Raw genomic sequence first — 15,825 nt, 5'->3', positions numbered from 1 at the left:
TAGAAAGCCAAATAAAAATTACATTTACCACTATACAGTATTTTTTTTTTAACTCAAAGCTTCCTATAATAGTAAAAAGGAAAAACAAATACACAAATTTCAAGTCCTTCCTAATGTAAAGACAAGAGTCCTTCCACTGGAAAAGGCAAAGGCAAAGAGTACTTAACATAAATAAAGGCAAAAGAAAAACAGACATTGCAGTTCAGTGGTGAAAAGTCATTCACATCGTTAGAATGATTTTAGGACTGTGGCCCACATCACACAAAGTATGCGGAAAGAATACCAAAATCAGTAAAAAGATTGAATTCAAGCAAGGGTTGAAAAGGATTACAAAACTTTATCAACCAAATCATGTTGAAAGACTGAAAAGATAAAAGTAGCCCTGTAACTTGAACCCAGGGAAGAAAGACACTGGAAAGAACTCCACTTGAAGTAAGGGAGCTTGGAGTCTTACTAATAAAGCTTTTTTTTTTTTTTAAAGGGGGGAGGGGGAGGAGAGGGCTCAAAGTGTTCTGAATCCAGGACTACCAAATTTCAGGCCTGTTCAAAAGTCTCCAGCCTGGGACCAGCAGTTGGTGTAATGGATGTGTCGCTGGACTCCCATGTAGTCGAGACCATGGTTCAAGTCCCAGACCTGGTGGTTTAAACTCACGCTGGGAGCATGGGAGCATGTGCCTGTGTACCCAAGATCCCCGAGAGAATGGAGAAGGGATTGCTCTGTGGCCATCCCCCCTCCCTGTGTGTGTGTTTGGGGGGGGGTGGAATTTCTCACTTTCTGTCTCTCTCTGTCTTTCTGGCCAGCGCACGTGCAAAAAACCTCTCCAAAAAAGACCCCAGCCAGTAAACGAGTAACCACAAAATGATAACCACAAACTAGTAACTCTCCAGATGATTAACTCCAGTGTTTTTAGGACAAGTATCTCCAATTTGCCTAAAATGATGTCTGTTCCCTTAGCACATGAAGAAGTTCATTGTAAACTGAGGAAAGTTCATAGTTAACAGATCCTGACCTTTGAAGTAAAACTGTCTGAACTCACTTTCGGCTTTGCCACTCAGCTGTGTGACCTTGGGAAACGTTTTATTTCTATAGAACTCAGACACCTCATTTGTGAAATGAAGATAATTATTTTTCAGGGTTGTAAAGAGCTAGTGAACTGAGTAGTGTCTAGCCCAAACCTGCTCTCAAGGAAGTATCCTAGTTTTGTTTTTCTGTGGCTTTTAATAATAGAAACTTCCTTCCTCCCCCAGGGGTATTTTGAGAGAGTGGGCTCAAGAATGATAGGAAGGGGACCAGCAGTTAGCGTAATGGCTATGTCGCTGGACTTCCACGTAGTTGACCGCGGTTCAAGTCCTGGACCTGGTGGCTTAAGAAACTCACGCCGGCGCGTGCGTGCATGCCCCCAGATCCCAAGAGGAGAATGGAGGAGAAGGTATTGCTGCACGGCCATGCCTCCTGGGGGGTGATTTCTCACTTTCTGTCTCTATGTCGGTTTCTGTCTGGCGAGTGCACACAACCTATAGGAAAAACCTCTCCAAAAAAAAAAAAAAATGATAGTAAGACACTATAACCCAGGCAATTCTTACCGCCTATTAAGCAGGCTTTCTAATCAATTAAAGTCAAGAAACCTAAGTTTCTGTTACATGAAGGGAACTGGCCTTCTGTCTCCATCCTTTCACTGCAGAGCTCATGGGGGGGGGGGAATTATTCACCCTTCTACACTGCAAACACTTACTCACTCACCGCCCCCCAATGGACTTCCTAATGTCTGTAGCATTAAGTGCAAAATCTTTTGGCTGGACATTCAAAGCTGCCTACAAACTACCTTTATTCACATTCCCAATCTTAATCCATCCCACAGAAACACTGTAGTCAAAAGTACACCTCTCCCTGGCACTGCAAGGAGCTTTCTACTTTAATGTGCGTTGATCTCTATGGGGATTACCCTCCATCCTTCCCACAGAAATTGAGCTTGCATTTTTGAGGTGTGTGTGGGGGTACTTAAAAAAAAAGCCATAAAGTGCCATAAGAAACCTTGGTAGCGTGACGGCACAAACAATAGGTATTAAGTTACACTTTAAACGAAATTTAACTGTATTAAGGCCAATTCAAAAACGGCCGCCATGAGCGGCTGATTGGTAACTGAGGTTTTAAAGGAAGGAGAGGTGAACGACAACGCGAAGGTAAGAGAAGAAAGCGAGGGATTACTGATTTGTAGAGAAAAGAAAAACATATAAGGAAATCAATCAAGCAAACCCAGGCCTGCAAGGAGCACCAGAACGAGGCCCGCTGAGGGACTGCTGGCAGCTCCACAGCTGGGGGAAGGAGGAAGAATCCCAGACCAAGAGCCAAAATCTGATGCTGGTGGACACTTTTGCAACTTGGTAGCCGAAATACATTGATTTTCTACCACATAATGCAAACATGGTGGGCAATCCTTCCCCGCGTCTAGCAGCCGAACCACGTGGCGCTCTTTCCAGGCTGTTAGCGCTGGAATAAGGGCGGGGCCTTTACGGAATTCGTGCGAGGTGGGGTAAGACCACCGGGGAACAGTTCCAAACCTTGTACCACGGCTCCTTCAAAACACACTGGTAGGCGTGCTACTGCCACCTCACGTCCTCCCGGAGAGGGTAGAAAGGTGCTCAGTTTGAGGGCTGTACCGCAGACAAGAAGGCGGAGCCTGCTCCGGCTCTTTAATTGGCCCAGTCTCTGCTTCTCTCTCCCTCGCCTCCCACAATTGGTCGGCCCAGCAGCGCGCAAGCGCACTTCACGGCGCTCGTGTCTAGGCGGAACCGACTGTCTTCTCTCGCGAGAGTGGGGCCGGCCGGCCTTCGTAGTTCTCGTTCCACCCCCTCCTTCTCGCTCGCTCTCTCCCATCCCCCCAGGGCAGTTGCTATCCTGCGCAGCTCCCTTAGCGGTTGCCGCCGCAGACGGTTGGGAGGACCGTTGTGAGGAGCGCTACACAAGGCGGACGACTCCTCCTTCTGCCGGACCCCGTCAGCACCGGCGTCGGCGTTACTATCTCCCGACAGGGTGAAGTAAAAGGGGGTAGGTTGGGCTGGTGGTTTCGAGAGCGAAGTCGGGAGAAGGACGAAAGAGCGGGAGGGGTAGGGTGGGAAGAAGTGTGGAGGTCGCCGCTCGGAGGCCACCGGGCTGCGCCTCCCGGGCGATCTCCCACTTCTGGGAGGACGGCCTGCCCTGGGAGGACTTGTTCAGGGGGATTAAAGCGGACGCCGCCGAGGCCCGAAGTGGGGAGCATCCGGCTTTTACCCTCTTCCAGCTGGCTTGGCCTCCGCCATTTTGGGCACGGTGGCGCGTCCACCTCGGCTTCCCGCTCTTTCTACTTTTTGTTCCCCAGCTTCCGAAAACTGATTTAGAAGACTGTGGGTGAGGGATGTTGAAAGCTCTCTGGAACGGGTTGAGGGTGGGGAGAGAAGCGAGCAGGGAAAGGCCGGGAAGTTGGGTGGGGGGGTGGGTCAGGGCCGCCGGGCGCGCTCCCGATGGAAATGGCGCCGGATGGGCCTGGCCTCCCGCCGCGGCTTCCCTTCCTCCGCAGTCTCGGCAGGGCTACCTTGGGTGGCGGGGGTGGGGGGGGGCTTTGCCGCCCAATGCGAGTGACTTCTGACGCAGATTCCCAGGATGAGAGAGGCTGGAGCTGGGGGAGGCAAGTCCCTGGAGACGAAGGCGCTCAACTCCCAGATCCAGGACAAAGGAGGCAGACGGCCTCCTTTGTAATTCCGCCGCCCGGTGGCGAAGGTTTTTAAGCCCCAAGCTTGGCAGCCGGACGGGGAGGCGGAGGGGGCGTACTCTCCCTAGCTCTCTGGTCTCTAGGGCAGCTAGATAAACGAAAAGTCTCCCGGGAGGAATAAAGGACGCTTAGCCGGCCCTTATATTCCAGATTTGGAACTTCGAAAAGAGTACGTACTCATTTTCCAAAGAGTTTTTTCACGCTTAAACGTTTATGAAGACTTTGTGGGTAATTATTTTGTGAGTAGAAAAGTGGGTGACTGTCATATAGGCGTGTGAAATGAGCATGTTTTAAAGTAAGTCGTCTTGACCCAGAGAACTTGTGGTATCCCTTTGAACTTTTGGACAGGTTGGTGGTGGTTTAGCAATGGTTTTGAACAGTTGGGCCCCTGTGGGTTAGACATTTTATTTGGGGGAACCAGTGATGGCAAAAAAAAAAAAAGTATGTGTATATGTAGGAATTAAGTTACTTTCGATGTTAAATCTCCAAGAACTTCATTTGTGCATAGATTTTTCTTGGCATTATGGTGTTGAAGTAAAATACTTCATGATATAGTTAGGATTTATTTTCTTTTGGTAGCTGTGTATGTGTGTGTAGGGGTATAGTATTTTTGAACAAAGAAATAAACCTACTAAAAGAAAAACTAAGCCTAGTTAGTCATCTAGGTGTGCTGTGGGCGGGGGAGGTCCTTGGAGCAGAGGAGAGCTGGATCAGTAATTTTCATTGAAGACAGTACAAAGGATGGGCAAGGCTGGAGAATAAGTTTCCGATTATGCATACAAATCTCTACAAGAAGTCTGTTAATCTACTTCAGTTTTAAAAAACAAAACAAAAAAATCTTTTCTACTAATGTTGATGTTCTGTGAAACTTTTTGAAGATTGCCAAAAAAGTTCACCAAAAATCTTACCTTGAAATAGGTTTTAGTGGATTTTGAAGACAGCCAGACTTTCCTATAAAGTAGTACATGATTTGACAGATAGCTTTCAAAATTGGATTAGACTGTACACCTTTAATGTTCATCATCTTTTGATGTCCTTGTTTTGTTAAATAAGTAACTAACTGAACACTAGTAGGTAAAAACTTGGTTCAAGTAAACTCATTTTTGAAAATACATTCCCTTTAGTTATTACTGTCTAGGTTTTTTAAAATTAAGCACTTGGGAAAGGAGGAATGATGTAAATTTTTCATTACGATTAAATTTGCTATCACCACTTTTGCCAAAAAAATTCATTCTCATTTTCTAGACCTTGGGTACTACTTTTAGGCTACTGTTTACAGGTTTTTTTTTTTAATTGATGCATGAAATTACTTATGTATTGGATTTGAGAGGATAGAATATTCCTCCATATTTTGAGAATTGTGCATTTCAGTTGGTCTCTATTGGAAACTTTCTTAACAGCTTTGGGATATAACTAAACTATTCTTAACCCATTTGAAATGTACAGTCTAGTAGGTTTTATAATAGAGTTGTACGAATGTCACTGCAATCGATAATTTTAGAACATTTTTATTACTCCAAAATGACACATTATAGTGGTAATTCCCCATACTAGTTCCCTTCCCTCAAATGTCCATCACTGATCTGTCTTTGTAGATTTTTGTATTGTGGATATTTCAGATATAAATGAAATCATACAATATGTGATCTTTTATAACTGGTTTCTTTCACTTCTGTAGTGTTAAGAAATTGTATTTAAAACCTTATAAAACTAAAGTAATTCATATTTCAACTGCTGGAATTTTTGATTAGTGCTAATTTTTTTCGGGGGTGGGGGGAGAGGTTTTTTGCTAATAGGGCACATGAGCTCGCCAGAAAGACAAGACAGAAAGAAATCACCCCCTAGGGGGATGGCTACTCTGCAATCCCTTCTCCTCTCTGGAACTTGGGCATGCACGCACAGAGAGAGGCCCAGTGTGAGTTTAAGCCACCGGAACTGGGACTCAAACTGCGGTCGACTACATGGGAGTTCAGCTACATGGGAGTTCAGCGACATAGCCATTATGCTAACGCTGGTCCCAAAACACTTAATTCTTAAGAACAGCCACATTGATTAGCCACATTGTTGAAAGATTGTAGTTTCTGACAGCTTTATTAAAGCATTAGAGTATTTTGTATGTCCTTAGAGTTTTTCTGAGTTGTAGGTAGAACTTTAGACTCAGATTTTGGTTTTTGGTGGGGGGGTAATAAAGTGAGGATTTTTTAAATTTCACACACAAAAATAGTTATTGGATAGTTATTCTATAAAATAGTTTGTGTTCTGAATTTGGTTAACTTCTGTTAAAAATTGTGTTAACAGTTTAGTGATTTTTATAAATAATACCTTGTTGTTTCATATGGGTCTTCTCATTGGTACAGGCTGATCCAGGTAGTCAAAACTAGTTTGCTTGCTGGTATTTTCTTGTGAAGTGTTAAGGTTTATAGTAAAGATAAAATCAACTTCATCTTTTTTTGTATTTGCACATGACAGATCTTTATATTGAATTACAATTCTTATATTGAAAAGGGGAACATGCTAAGAGATGGTAAAAAAGCACTGCTGTGATTAAGGTCTTTGCAGAGTTCTTGCATTTTTTTCATAAAGACGTTAGAGCTTTTCCACTCATTTGTGTGTTCTTAAATCATATTTTAAAGGAAACATTTCTTGGTTAATGCTATTTGACAAAAAAAAAGTTGTAAGAGGTTGTGATCATCAAGACATACTGTTTTATTTTCTAAATTGATGTGGGGCCTCCTCTTTTCAGGGGTACTCTAGAATAATATTTAACTTTAAAAACTCCTTATTCACTTTGGGAGAGACTTGTTTTAATAGTCTTTATTTCAAGACTCAGAGTAGTCTATTAAAGGATCAGGTATTTTGTTTTACCAGTCCAGTGAGGTGTAGGTACTACTGCTTTATTTTACATCTAAACAGGCTTAGTTTAAGTAAGTTGTTTACATTAAGTAGCCAGAGAGTGGCAGAGTAGGGATTCAAACACAAGGTTTCTTTAAAAGATCACACCAGTTGTGTGCATAGAATTAGTTAGCATCAGTTAAAAATTTGTACTCTCATTTTTTACTCTCATGGTCTAGCCTGGCACCTAGGACTTTACCTTCAAAATAAAAAGGTGCAAAAGGTGATTCATATGTAGAAGTATTTGGTTGATAACCGTTTACAGAATTTTGACAGTTAGCTAGCTTATTTTAAAGTACATGGATTCTAGGAAAAGGAAACTTGACCTTTGGAGATACTACCACTGACCATTGCACTGTTAATTAGATTCTGTGAAACAAAATATTAGTGAATACTTTTGATATGAATATCCTCAAGCATAAAGGAATCAAGTGAACAAATTGTTTTGTTTACAGGGGATGAGGTGGTAAGGGAAAATTTTGAAATATTCAGGTGAGTAGGATTCCTACAGCTGCATAGTGAAATTTGTAAGGTTCTGGTAAGTTTCTGCAGCTGAAGGACTTCTGCACTAGCCTCTTTTGAAAGTGTTCCGGAATTTTATAAGGAAGGATGGTTTCCTCTGGAAAGGGAACTGGGTGGATGGGTTCAGTTTGGAGGGTAAGGAAGACTTACTATACCCTTTTAAAATTTTTGAATGTGATTACTCTTAAAACATTTATAATATCTAATCAAATGGATTTAAATACAAAAGAGTAAACAGATCTCTATAAATTATTTCCAGTGTCTTTCAAATAGGTGGCTTTGAACTGGGTGCTGTTGGAAAATAATCACTTTTGAATTGCCTATTATTGCAATTTTAAAATACAGTATTACATCATTTTAAAACTCTTGGTGTTTAAACTTAGATCTAGTCAAAATGGAGATAGGTGTTTTTCCTCCAAAACCAATTTGATGTGTTTAAAGTTTATCATAAAAATTTATACTCTTGTGGTGCGATTTTCCAACATCATCAAGTACTCATTGCATTTTTTTTTTTTTTTTTTTTTTACTGAGGGTCTTAATGTAAATGGACACTGCAGCTTCTGAATGATCCACATATTAAAAAATGTGTAGAGCTATTCAGGCAAATAATGAAATCAGAAAAGTGTGGTTAGAATTTGGGAAATGATGAAGAATAGAGTTAGTATTAAAGAGACACAGTCAAATAATTTGAAGACTGGCAGTGGAATTATGCAAATAGTTTTCTTAGAATTTGCTGATATATAATACTTAATCTTATGAATTCAGTTCATTTGGTATGAGGGACATCAGGTTTCCCAGTCTTTTGCTTACCCCGTAATAGATATACTATTGTTATGAAATTGTTACAAGAATAACTTTAGTCTGTGTTACATTTCCTGTTGTAATGCCTCTGAGAGGTATTTCTTCAGTGATTTTTGGCAAGAGTATATTTTGATTGACTGTTTTGTGTGCTTGTTTATTTCTTTATAGCATTTAAGTCAAACGGTATTGAGATGGATTGGGTTATGAAACATAATGGTCCAAATGACGCTAGTGATGGGACAGTACGACTTCGTGGATTGCCATTTGGTTGCAGCAAAGAGGAAATAGTTCAGTTCTTTCAAGGTACCTCTAGTATTAGTCAAAGTTTAGTAGTATTTTGATTTTATATTTGTATTATATTACTCAGTTTTTAATTTGGTAAGACATTTGATTTTTGAACTTAATAAATTTAACTATGATACTCTTGATTAATGTGTTAAAATACAAAATGTGCTTCAGTTAGTCAATAAAGAATGTGTAGAGTAGGTAAAAACCTAATGTACAGTAAACTTGAGAATTTTGTGATGAAATTAATCATAACTTAGCATATGGAGCATAGTTAAATTTGACTTGTAACTTTTATTTTTCATGTAATATAGGTGGGCTTTTAGAGTATATGTTATTTTTAAAAACTGGTTGCAAAGAAAATTATTTAATCCAGTAATATATGAAAAGTTTTCCTTTTGTATTATGGGGTGATGGGAAACTAAGATTTTTTTGTTTTGTTTTGTTTAGACTTGCTTTAAATATTTGATTCAGATGGGAATGTTTCAGCCTTTAACACTGTTCCCCTTGATGGGGTTATTTGTCCTTGGGTTAAAGGGTTGGAAATCGTGCCAAATGGGATAACATTGACGATGGACTACCAGGGGAGAAGCACAGGGGAGGCCTTCGTGCAGTTTGCTTCAAAGGAGATAGCAGAAAATGCTCTGGGGAAACACAAGGAAAGAATAGGGCACAGGTGGGGATGGAGAGTTTGGGATGGTGTTAAATTTTTATTTTTGGGGGTTGTGGGTCACTTATCGTTTAAATGGGGGGGTAACCATAAATTTTTCTGGGGTAGTTTAAAAGAATTGATAATAATCTAAATTAAACTTGGAAAACTACAGATTGGGGTGGGGAATTAATGCTAATAGTCTACTTAAATTAAAATTAGATTGTTTCCATTTTTCTGTAGGATGTTGTTGATAAATTATTTTGTATAATCACATATTTTTTAAAACATCTATCATGTATTAAAGGAAACAAACTAAAAATACATATTTTATGAATTGTTTTCAAATGACTAATTTGTCTATGTAAAACTTAAATATTTAATTATTTAAGTTTGTAGGTGTAAAAAAGTTAACTTATGGTGTACTTAGGCAATTTTGGGTTATGTATCTAGATGTAGAAGTCCTTACTGCATTTTGCCCCATATCTAATTTACTCTAGTATATTTATGCTGAAACCTGTACCTTAAAACATTTTTAAATAGGTATATTGAGATCTTCAGAAGTAGCAGGAGTGAAATCAAAGGATTTTATGATCCACCAAGAAGATTGCTGGGACAGCGACCGGGACCATATGATAGACCAATAGGAGGAAGAGGGGGTTATTATGGAGCTGGGCGTGGAAGTATGTATGACAGAATGCGACGAGGAGGTGATGGATATGATGGTGGTATGTGTATCTAATGAACAAAGGTTCTGTTGTCATTTTCTTAGTGTTCCTGACACTTTGTCAAGAAATACAGAAATGGCAGTAATTTCAGTACCTACTAGGTCTTAAAACCTGTTCATGAAAGTATGGGTTCCAGTGGTTAGCTGTGGAACTTGAATGATGCACATATTAACACCTAAAAAATTCCGTAGAGATTAAAATGAATTATTTGCATATTTTGACATTTTTGTTTGGCAAAAGGATGAAATTTACGTGTGAATTTGTCATTTGGAGATTTTAAATTTCCACCAAGTATTGACTGCTTTTTTCATATGCACTAAGTTTGGACTTGGAAAATTTTTCATAACCAAGAAGTTAAACAGATTGTCTGCCACAAAATATGTCTGCATGAAATACTATCTTTTTAAAGTATATACATGTATTTCTCCTTAAATTATGCAGGTTATGGAGGTTTTGATGACTACGGTGGCTATAATAATTATGGCTATGGGAATGATGGCTTTGATGACCGAATGAGAGATGGAAGAGGTAAAATAAATATTAAAGATATTTTCATTCAGAGGTAAATTTTAGTATTTGCTTTGTAAGCTCTTAGTGGTAATGTAGGAGACTTCTATAAAAAAAACTTTGGCATATTTCAGTGTATTCCTATACTGGGGGCTTATACCTTCTATGTGTTGTATGTGTTTTTCTACATGTATCCAAATTTCATTTTCTAGGTATGGGAGGACATGGCTATGGCGGAGCTGGTGATGCGAGTTCAGGTTTTCATGGTGGTCATTTTGTACATATGAGAGGGTTGCCATTTCGTGCAACTGAAAATGACATTGCTAATGTGAGTGACTTTAGTTATTTGTGGTTTTATACATGGTATCAAAATATTGAAGCAATCTTAATGTCTTATTTTTTAGTTTAGTGCCAAAGTCCATTGAATGTAAAAATGTATCTACTTTTACCTTTTAGTGGTGGCTGGGTATTTTTGGTCCATTTGTGCTGACCTCTATGAGTCTTCAAAAAGTTTGTGGGAAAATGAGTATTATGGGAACACTGGGTTGGGGGGGCCGCTCATACTATAATTGCATTTTTCACAGACTTTTTAAGTACCCCCATACAAGATTTAAGCAAGTTAGTAGCTACATTCTTAAATCCAATTAAGAGCATAGCGAGGGGCCAGCAGGTGGTATGGTGGTTAAGAGCACCAAACTCCCAAATGGCCAAATGTGGTTCGAGTCCTGGACCTGGTGGCTTGCTTTCTCACTTCCTACCCATCCCTCTCTGGTCAAATTAAAATAAATAAATAATAAAGATAAATCTTTTAAAAAGAATATAGTGAAAGAGACTGGTCAGCATACAGTGATGATGACTGAAAAATTATTTCTTTGGTTGTGTCAGGTCGTGGAAGCATAAACATGTAATCAAGTTTAGTGGTCTGTTTTGACTTTCTAGTCTAGATAATGATTAGAAACTTGAGGATTAGAAACTGAAGATTATTTATTAGAAACTGGTTGATTTCAGACTGATTAGGGTCTTAGCCAACATCAGCCACTAGGACAAATCTAGTAATAACCACCCTTTTGTGTACCTGTTGAGTAGCTGCATTAGAGACCCAGTGGACCATATAGCCCCAAAACACTACGTGGTTCTTAGCAAAAAGTTTGCTTTACATCTTACTTGGAACCAGTTGGCCTAAGTTCAGGTGCTTTTAACAGAAGTTAATTAACTGTAGTTAATTTGGGGCTGGCAGGTGGCATGGTGGTGAAGGTGTTAGACTTCCACATGGCCGACCACGGTTCAAGTCCCAGACCTGGTGGCTTTCTTTCTTTCTCTCTCTCTGTCCCTTTATGGTCAGATTCAAATAACAAAGTTAAAGTAGCTCTTTCAAAGAAAAACGTTAACTCTAGTTAATTTGTGATTCGATATAAATTATCTATTTCGGAAACTATTCCTATATAATTGTTAGGTTTATCCAACCCTCTTATTCTAAGTCATGGTATACCCTCTCTTTATATATTTTCTTTTTTTAAAGTATATAATTCTATTGTCGTTACTTCAATTTCACCAGAGAGAGGAAAGGAAGGCGAGAAAGCAAGCCGCCAGATTTGGGACTCGAACCACCATCGACCACGTGATAATCCAGCACCTTTAACCCACTGTGCCACCTGCCAGCCCCAATTTATGTATTTTCTAAATCTCAGGTGAACTTTTATATTCTAAAACAAATTTTGAAATAATATTTTTGGGGAGTCAAGGAGATGGTAGAGTTTTATTAATTTTATTCCCTTCCAGAAGTGTAGGGTATGAGCCTTTCCGTAGGCTAAACTTTTTGAGGTTAGATAAATTTTTTCTTAAAGTTGGTCTCCAGCCTTTCTGCAGCAGCAGTAGTAACACAAGTGTGCTGCAAGGCTGGAAACTAACCATATGGTTACTGCAGATTAAAAATAGAAAGGGCACCTACATGTGGGTGCCAGATTCCTAAAGAGCTGGAGGTCTGGAGAAAGTAGGGACCCTCCCTCCCTCTGTCTCAAAAATAATTACCACCTTGGAACCAGCAGGGGCACATTGTGATTAAGGTGTTAGACTTCCACGGGCCAATGGCAGTTCGAGTCCTGAACCTGGCAACTTATTATCTCACTTTGCCAAATTGAAAAAAAAAATAAATAAATAACACCTGACTTACCTTAAAGGCAGCAAATTCTATTGATGATAATGTATATAGTGTCTTCAACTGGACTAGTGTGAAGTGTATTAATATTGGGTAAATCCACTTTATAAGCTAAGTGATGTATTGTGATTGAATGTATAAAATAAATAAAATAAATTTTAAAAATAAGAACAAATAGAAACAATGAAGGGTAGCAAAAAAGTTGTGTTTTTCCTAAGTGTATGTAGGCTTAAATTTATAGAGCCTCTGTAGTTGATTGTTACCTTGGCAACACAGGGCAGTGGAAGGGAATAAATACCAAGTATTTTTGTGTGTGTTGATTTAGTTCTTCTCACCACTAAATCCAATACGAGTTCATATTGACATTGGAGCTGATGGCAGAGCAACAGGAGAAGCAGATGTAGAGTTTGTGACACATGAAGATGCAGTAGCTGCCATGTCTAAAGATAAAAATAATATGCGTAAGTGGTGCACTTGGCATTCTGTCTTGTTTCCAAAAGTGGGCTTATTTATAAAGTACTCACTTGTTTAGTTAAATAGATCTCTTCGTAGTAGAGCTTGGTTGAGACCTAAAATAATTGGTTTTTAATACTGAAGTTCAGACTTCAGTGGCTTCTTAGGAGTTTTTTTATAGATCTGCACTTGGAATTGTGATAATTACACTTTGACTTTAATAAGAGCTAATTGATATTTTAAAGCTTTGATAATACTGGTCCATTTATTCTTCTCTCTCCCATTACTCTTTTTTCCTCAAAGAACATCGATACATTGAACTCTTCTTGAATTCTACTCCTGGAGGTGGCTCTGGAATGGGAGGTTCTGGAATGGGAGGCTATGGCAGAGATGGAATGGGTATGTAACATTTTACAAATAAGCAGAATGAGCTATGTAGCAATCAGTCTGAGACTTTTTTTTCCCCCCTTCTAAAGATAATCAGGGAGGTTATGGATCTGTTGGAAGAATGGGAATGGGGAACAATTACAGTGGAGGATATGGTACTCCTGATGGCTTGGGTGGTTATGGTAAGTATCTCTTTGTTAAGTTTGGGCTAGCCCCATATGTACTGCAGATAATTAGAAGGCACAGATAACTCTTGCTAAGTTATTCTTAATGTCTTTTTTTTAAGGCCGTGGTGGTGGAGGCAGTGGAGGTTACTATGGTCAAGGTGGCATGAGTGGAGGTGGATGGCGTGGGATGTACTGAAAGCATAAATACCAACATACGTGTCCTGACAACAGCATCTGGTCTACTAGACTTTCTTACAGATTTAATTTCTTTTGTATTTTAAGAACTTTATAATGACTGAAGGAATGTGTTTTCAAAATATTATTTGGTAAAGCAACAGATTGTGATGGGAAAATCTGTTTTCTGTAGGTTTTATTTGTTGCATACTTTGACTTATAATAAATTTTTATATTCAAACCACTGATGTTGATACTTTTATATACTAGTTAACTGCTAAAGGTGTGCTGCCTTCATAAGATTTGGGTTGATGTATTTAACTTTAGCTCTACAAGAAGTAGCATAGTGTGGTTTTAGAGGATAGTACTTCACCTCGGCATAAACTACAAGTCTTAATAAGCAGACATCTGGAATAGAACTTGAAAACAATTAGTGTAACTTTTTTCTTTAATTTTTGCTGGACAACACTGTAAATATAAAGCCTAAAGATGAGTTTAGGTGGCTTTAGGAGTATAAATTCATCTAATTCTGTATTAGTTCTTTTTCAAATGTCATTTATCAGGCATAGCTCTGAAATATTGATGATCTAAGAAGTATCTGGGTTTCTGAAGATTCATAATTGTGTTACTCCCGGGTATGGGAGTGTTGCAAACACTAGCTTGAGGTTCTAAAATAAAATCCCCTTGGCACTTGACCAAAAGACCAAAAAGAAATTTTCAAAAAGTGATAGTTGTAAGTTATTGCAAGGTGTCTTAGAGTAGGATTAAGGTTCTCAGTGACCTGAGAATTCAGTTTAAGTACATAGGTATTTGCTGTGGAGTATGATTCTCACAGATGTATTTTCAGTTTCCTGCCTGATAGAGCATATGATTTTTAAGTAACTGTATAAATCGCTAATTTTTAAAAATGTTGAAGAGACAAGTCCATAGTATGGTCCATTTGAAAATCCTGCAGTTAGGTTTTACATCTGAAATCTGCTTGGAGTTTTAAAGATTATATGTAGCAAGGAAAAGGTGCTTTTTAATTTAATCCCTTTGATTAATATGGCTTTTTCCCAAATTGGCTAATGGATCAAAATGAAACCTGTCAATGTGAATTCAGTTACTGAACTTGTTACTTGTTTTTGCCACAAATGTTATTCATGTAATAAACGTCAATGTGGGAGATAATAGTATGGTGTCTGTCCTAGAATGCTTTGTGTCGGTTACTGATTATAAATCAAATGACTCCTAAAGAGTTATTTTTGGTGTTAGAAAATGAAACTGTGGGCTGGCCCTACCAGCTTGAAAAACATACCAGGAGTATGTGTGCCTCAGATCTTGTCAGGATAGAGAAGGGATTGTAGCATGTCTACACCCCAGTAGTGGGTGAGTGCCTACTTCCTCCTCCCTCCTGTGAAGCATACATGCCCCTGACAACTGAAAACGGGCTGTAATAGATTATATATTTGGAGCCTCTGTCCACTCAGGCAGTGTTTCACCTTAATACCTGTACCATCTACAAGCTATCAGGACTCAGACCACCTATCAAGGTCACACATATGCTTTTATTTTTCTAGGCTTACCCTCTTAAAAATCTTTAAAGAGTAAATGTATAAAATGTTAGAAATGAAAGTTAACCTTCTAAAGCAGGCTAATTTTTCAAATCTTTATTTGGAGTATAAAATTTACAGTTTATTTTAAAAATATTACAAGTTAGAATTACAATTGCAGTTCCTTGGCACCATGATAGTGGCATTGTAGTGCTGGCTAGGTGAGGGAATGGGATGTAAAGTTTATCTTGAAAAGTAAAAGGTAGTGTAGGTTCATAGTCACAAAATACAGGCTTGAATGTTTTGTAGCAACAGAAAGATCCCAAATTAGTGTAAATCATTTTTAAATATGCCAAAATTAAATAGAGAAAGTTGTGCTGCTGTCGTAAAAGCCTTAAAGCCCAGGTCAGCAGTGGTGGCACATCAGTTTTCAGTGGTGAAAAATTTAAAGGTTGACTAAAAATGTGTTGAATGACATCAGCCTTGGAATTTAAGCAACTTATCACATTTTCAAAGTCGCAAGCATAGTAATAAACACCTATGTAAATTTTTCACTTTTGCTTATTACTATTTTTAATTATAAAAATGTTAGTTCTATCCCATCAATACAAAATAGTTCAAGAATATAATTCTTAATCTCTTGAGGACATTTATCACTATTCAAGACAGATTATCTAAAATTCTTTATCAGATCCAGCTGAAGGTTGACCTCAAAAGCTAATGGGAGGGGCCAACTGGTGGTGTGGTGGTTAAGGCAGCTGGACCCTACATGGCCGACTGAGTCCCAGACCCACTGGTTTAAAAGACACGGTATGTGTGTGCATTCC

General features: G+C 38.8%; 2 protein-coding genes across 6 annotated transcripts in view; one reads left to right on the top strand and one right to left on the bottom strand.

Annotated features, from left to right (window-relative positions):
* Window positions 1-2,681, bottom strand: part of PBLD (phenazine biosynthesis like protein domain containing) — a 56,351-nt gene extending 53,670 nt beyond the window's left edge. The window contains exon 1 of the mRNA XM_006148946.3: window positions 2,560-2,681. The gene's annotated coding sequence lies outside the window, so the exon portion shown is untranslated. The remainder of the gene's footprint in view (window positions 1-2,559) is intronic.
* Window positions 2,682-2,859: 178 nt separating this feature from the next.
* HNRNPH3 (heterogeneous nuclear ribonucleoprotein H3) lies at window positions 2,860-14,636 on the top strand. Of its 5 annotated transcripts, none has more exons than XM_006148944.3 (10): window positions 2,860-3,031; window positions 8,130-8,264; window positions 8,784-8,922; window positions 9,439-9,623; window positions 10,065-10,151; window positions 10,343-10,458; window positions 12,611-12,746; window positions 13,042-13,137; window positions 13,215-13,307; window positions 13,412-14,636. In XM_006148944.3, the coding sequence occupies exons 2-10, from the start codon at window positions 8,153-8,155 to the stop codon at window positions 13,486-13,488; spliced, it is 1,041 nt and encodes a 346-aa protein (XP_006149006.1). In that variant the 5' UTR covers window positions 2,860-3,031; window positions 8,130-8,152; the 3' UTR covers window positions 13,489-14,636. The 5 variants fall into 5 exon arrangements, with proteins under 5 accessions (XP_006149006.1, XP_006149007.1, XP_006149005.1 ...); XM_006148945.3 differs by having other exon boundaries at window positions 2,860-3,046; window positions 9,439-9,578; XM_006148943.3 differs by having other exon boundaries at window positions 2,860-3,046.
* The last annotated feature ends 1,189 nt before the right edge of the window (window positions 14,637-15,825 follow it).

Source organism: Tupaia chinensis, unplaced genomic scaffold (assembly GCF_000334495.1).
Source record: "Tupaia chinensis unplaced genomic scaffold, TupChi_1.0 Scaffold000250_1, whole genome shotgun sequence".
NCBI lineage: Eukaryota > Metazoa > Chordata > Mammalia > Scandentia > Tupaiidae > Tupaia > Tupaia belangeri.
Note: the sequence above shows the minus strand (reverse complement) of the source record. Positions and strands in the feature narration are given on the sequence as shown.

What these genes read in the sequence shown, in the direction of transcription:
- HNRNPH3 (XM_006148944.3), top strand. Translation starts at nt 8,153, where the DNA reads ATGGATTGGGTTATGAAACATAATGGTCCAAATGACGCTAGTGATGGG. An exon ending in AAGGAAAGAATAGGGCACAG is followed by an intron (nt 8,923 to 9,438) that starts GTGGGGATGGAG and finishes ATTTTTAAATAG; the next exon opens with GTATATTGAGATCTTCAGAA. An exon ending in AGGTGATGGATATGATGGTG is followed by an intron (nt 9,624 to 10,064) that starts GTATGTGTATCT and finishes TAAATTATGCAG; the next exon opens with GTTATGGAGGTTTTGATGAC.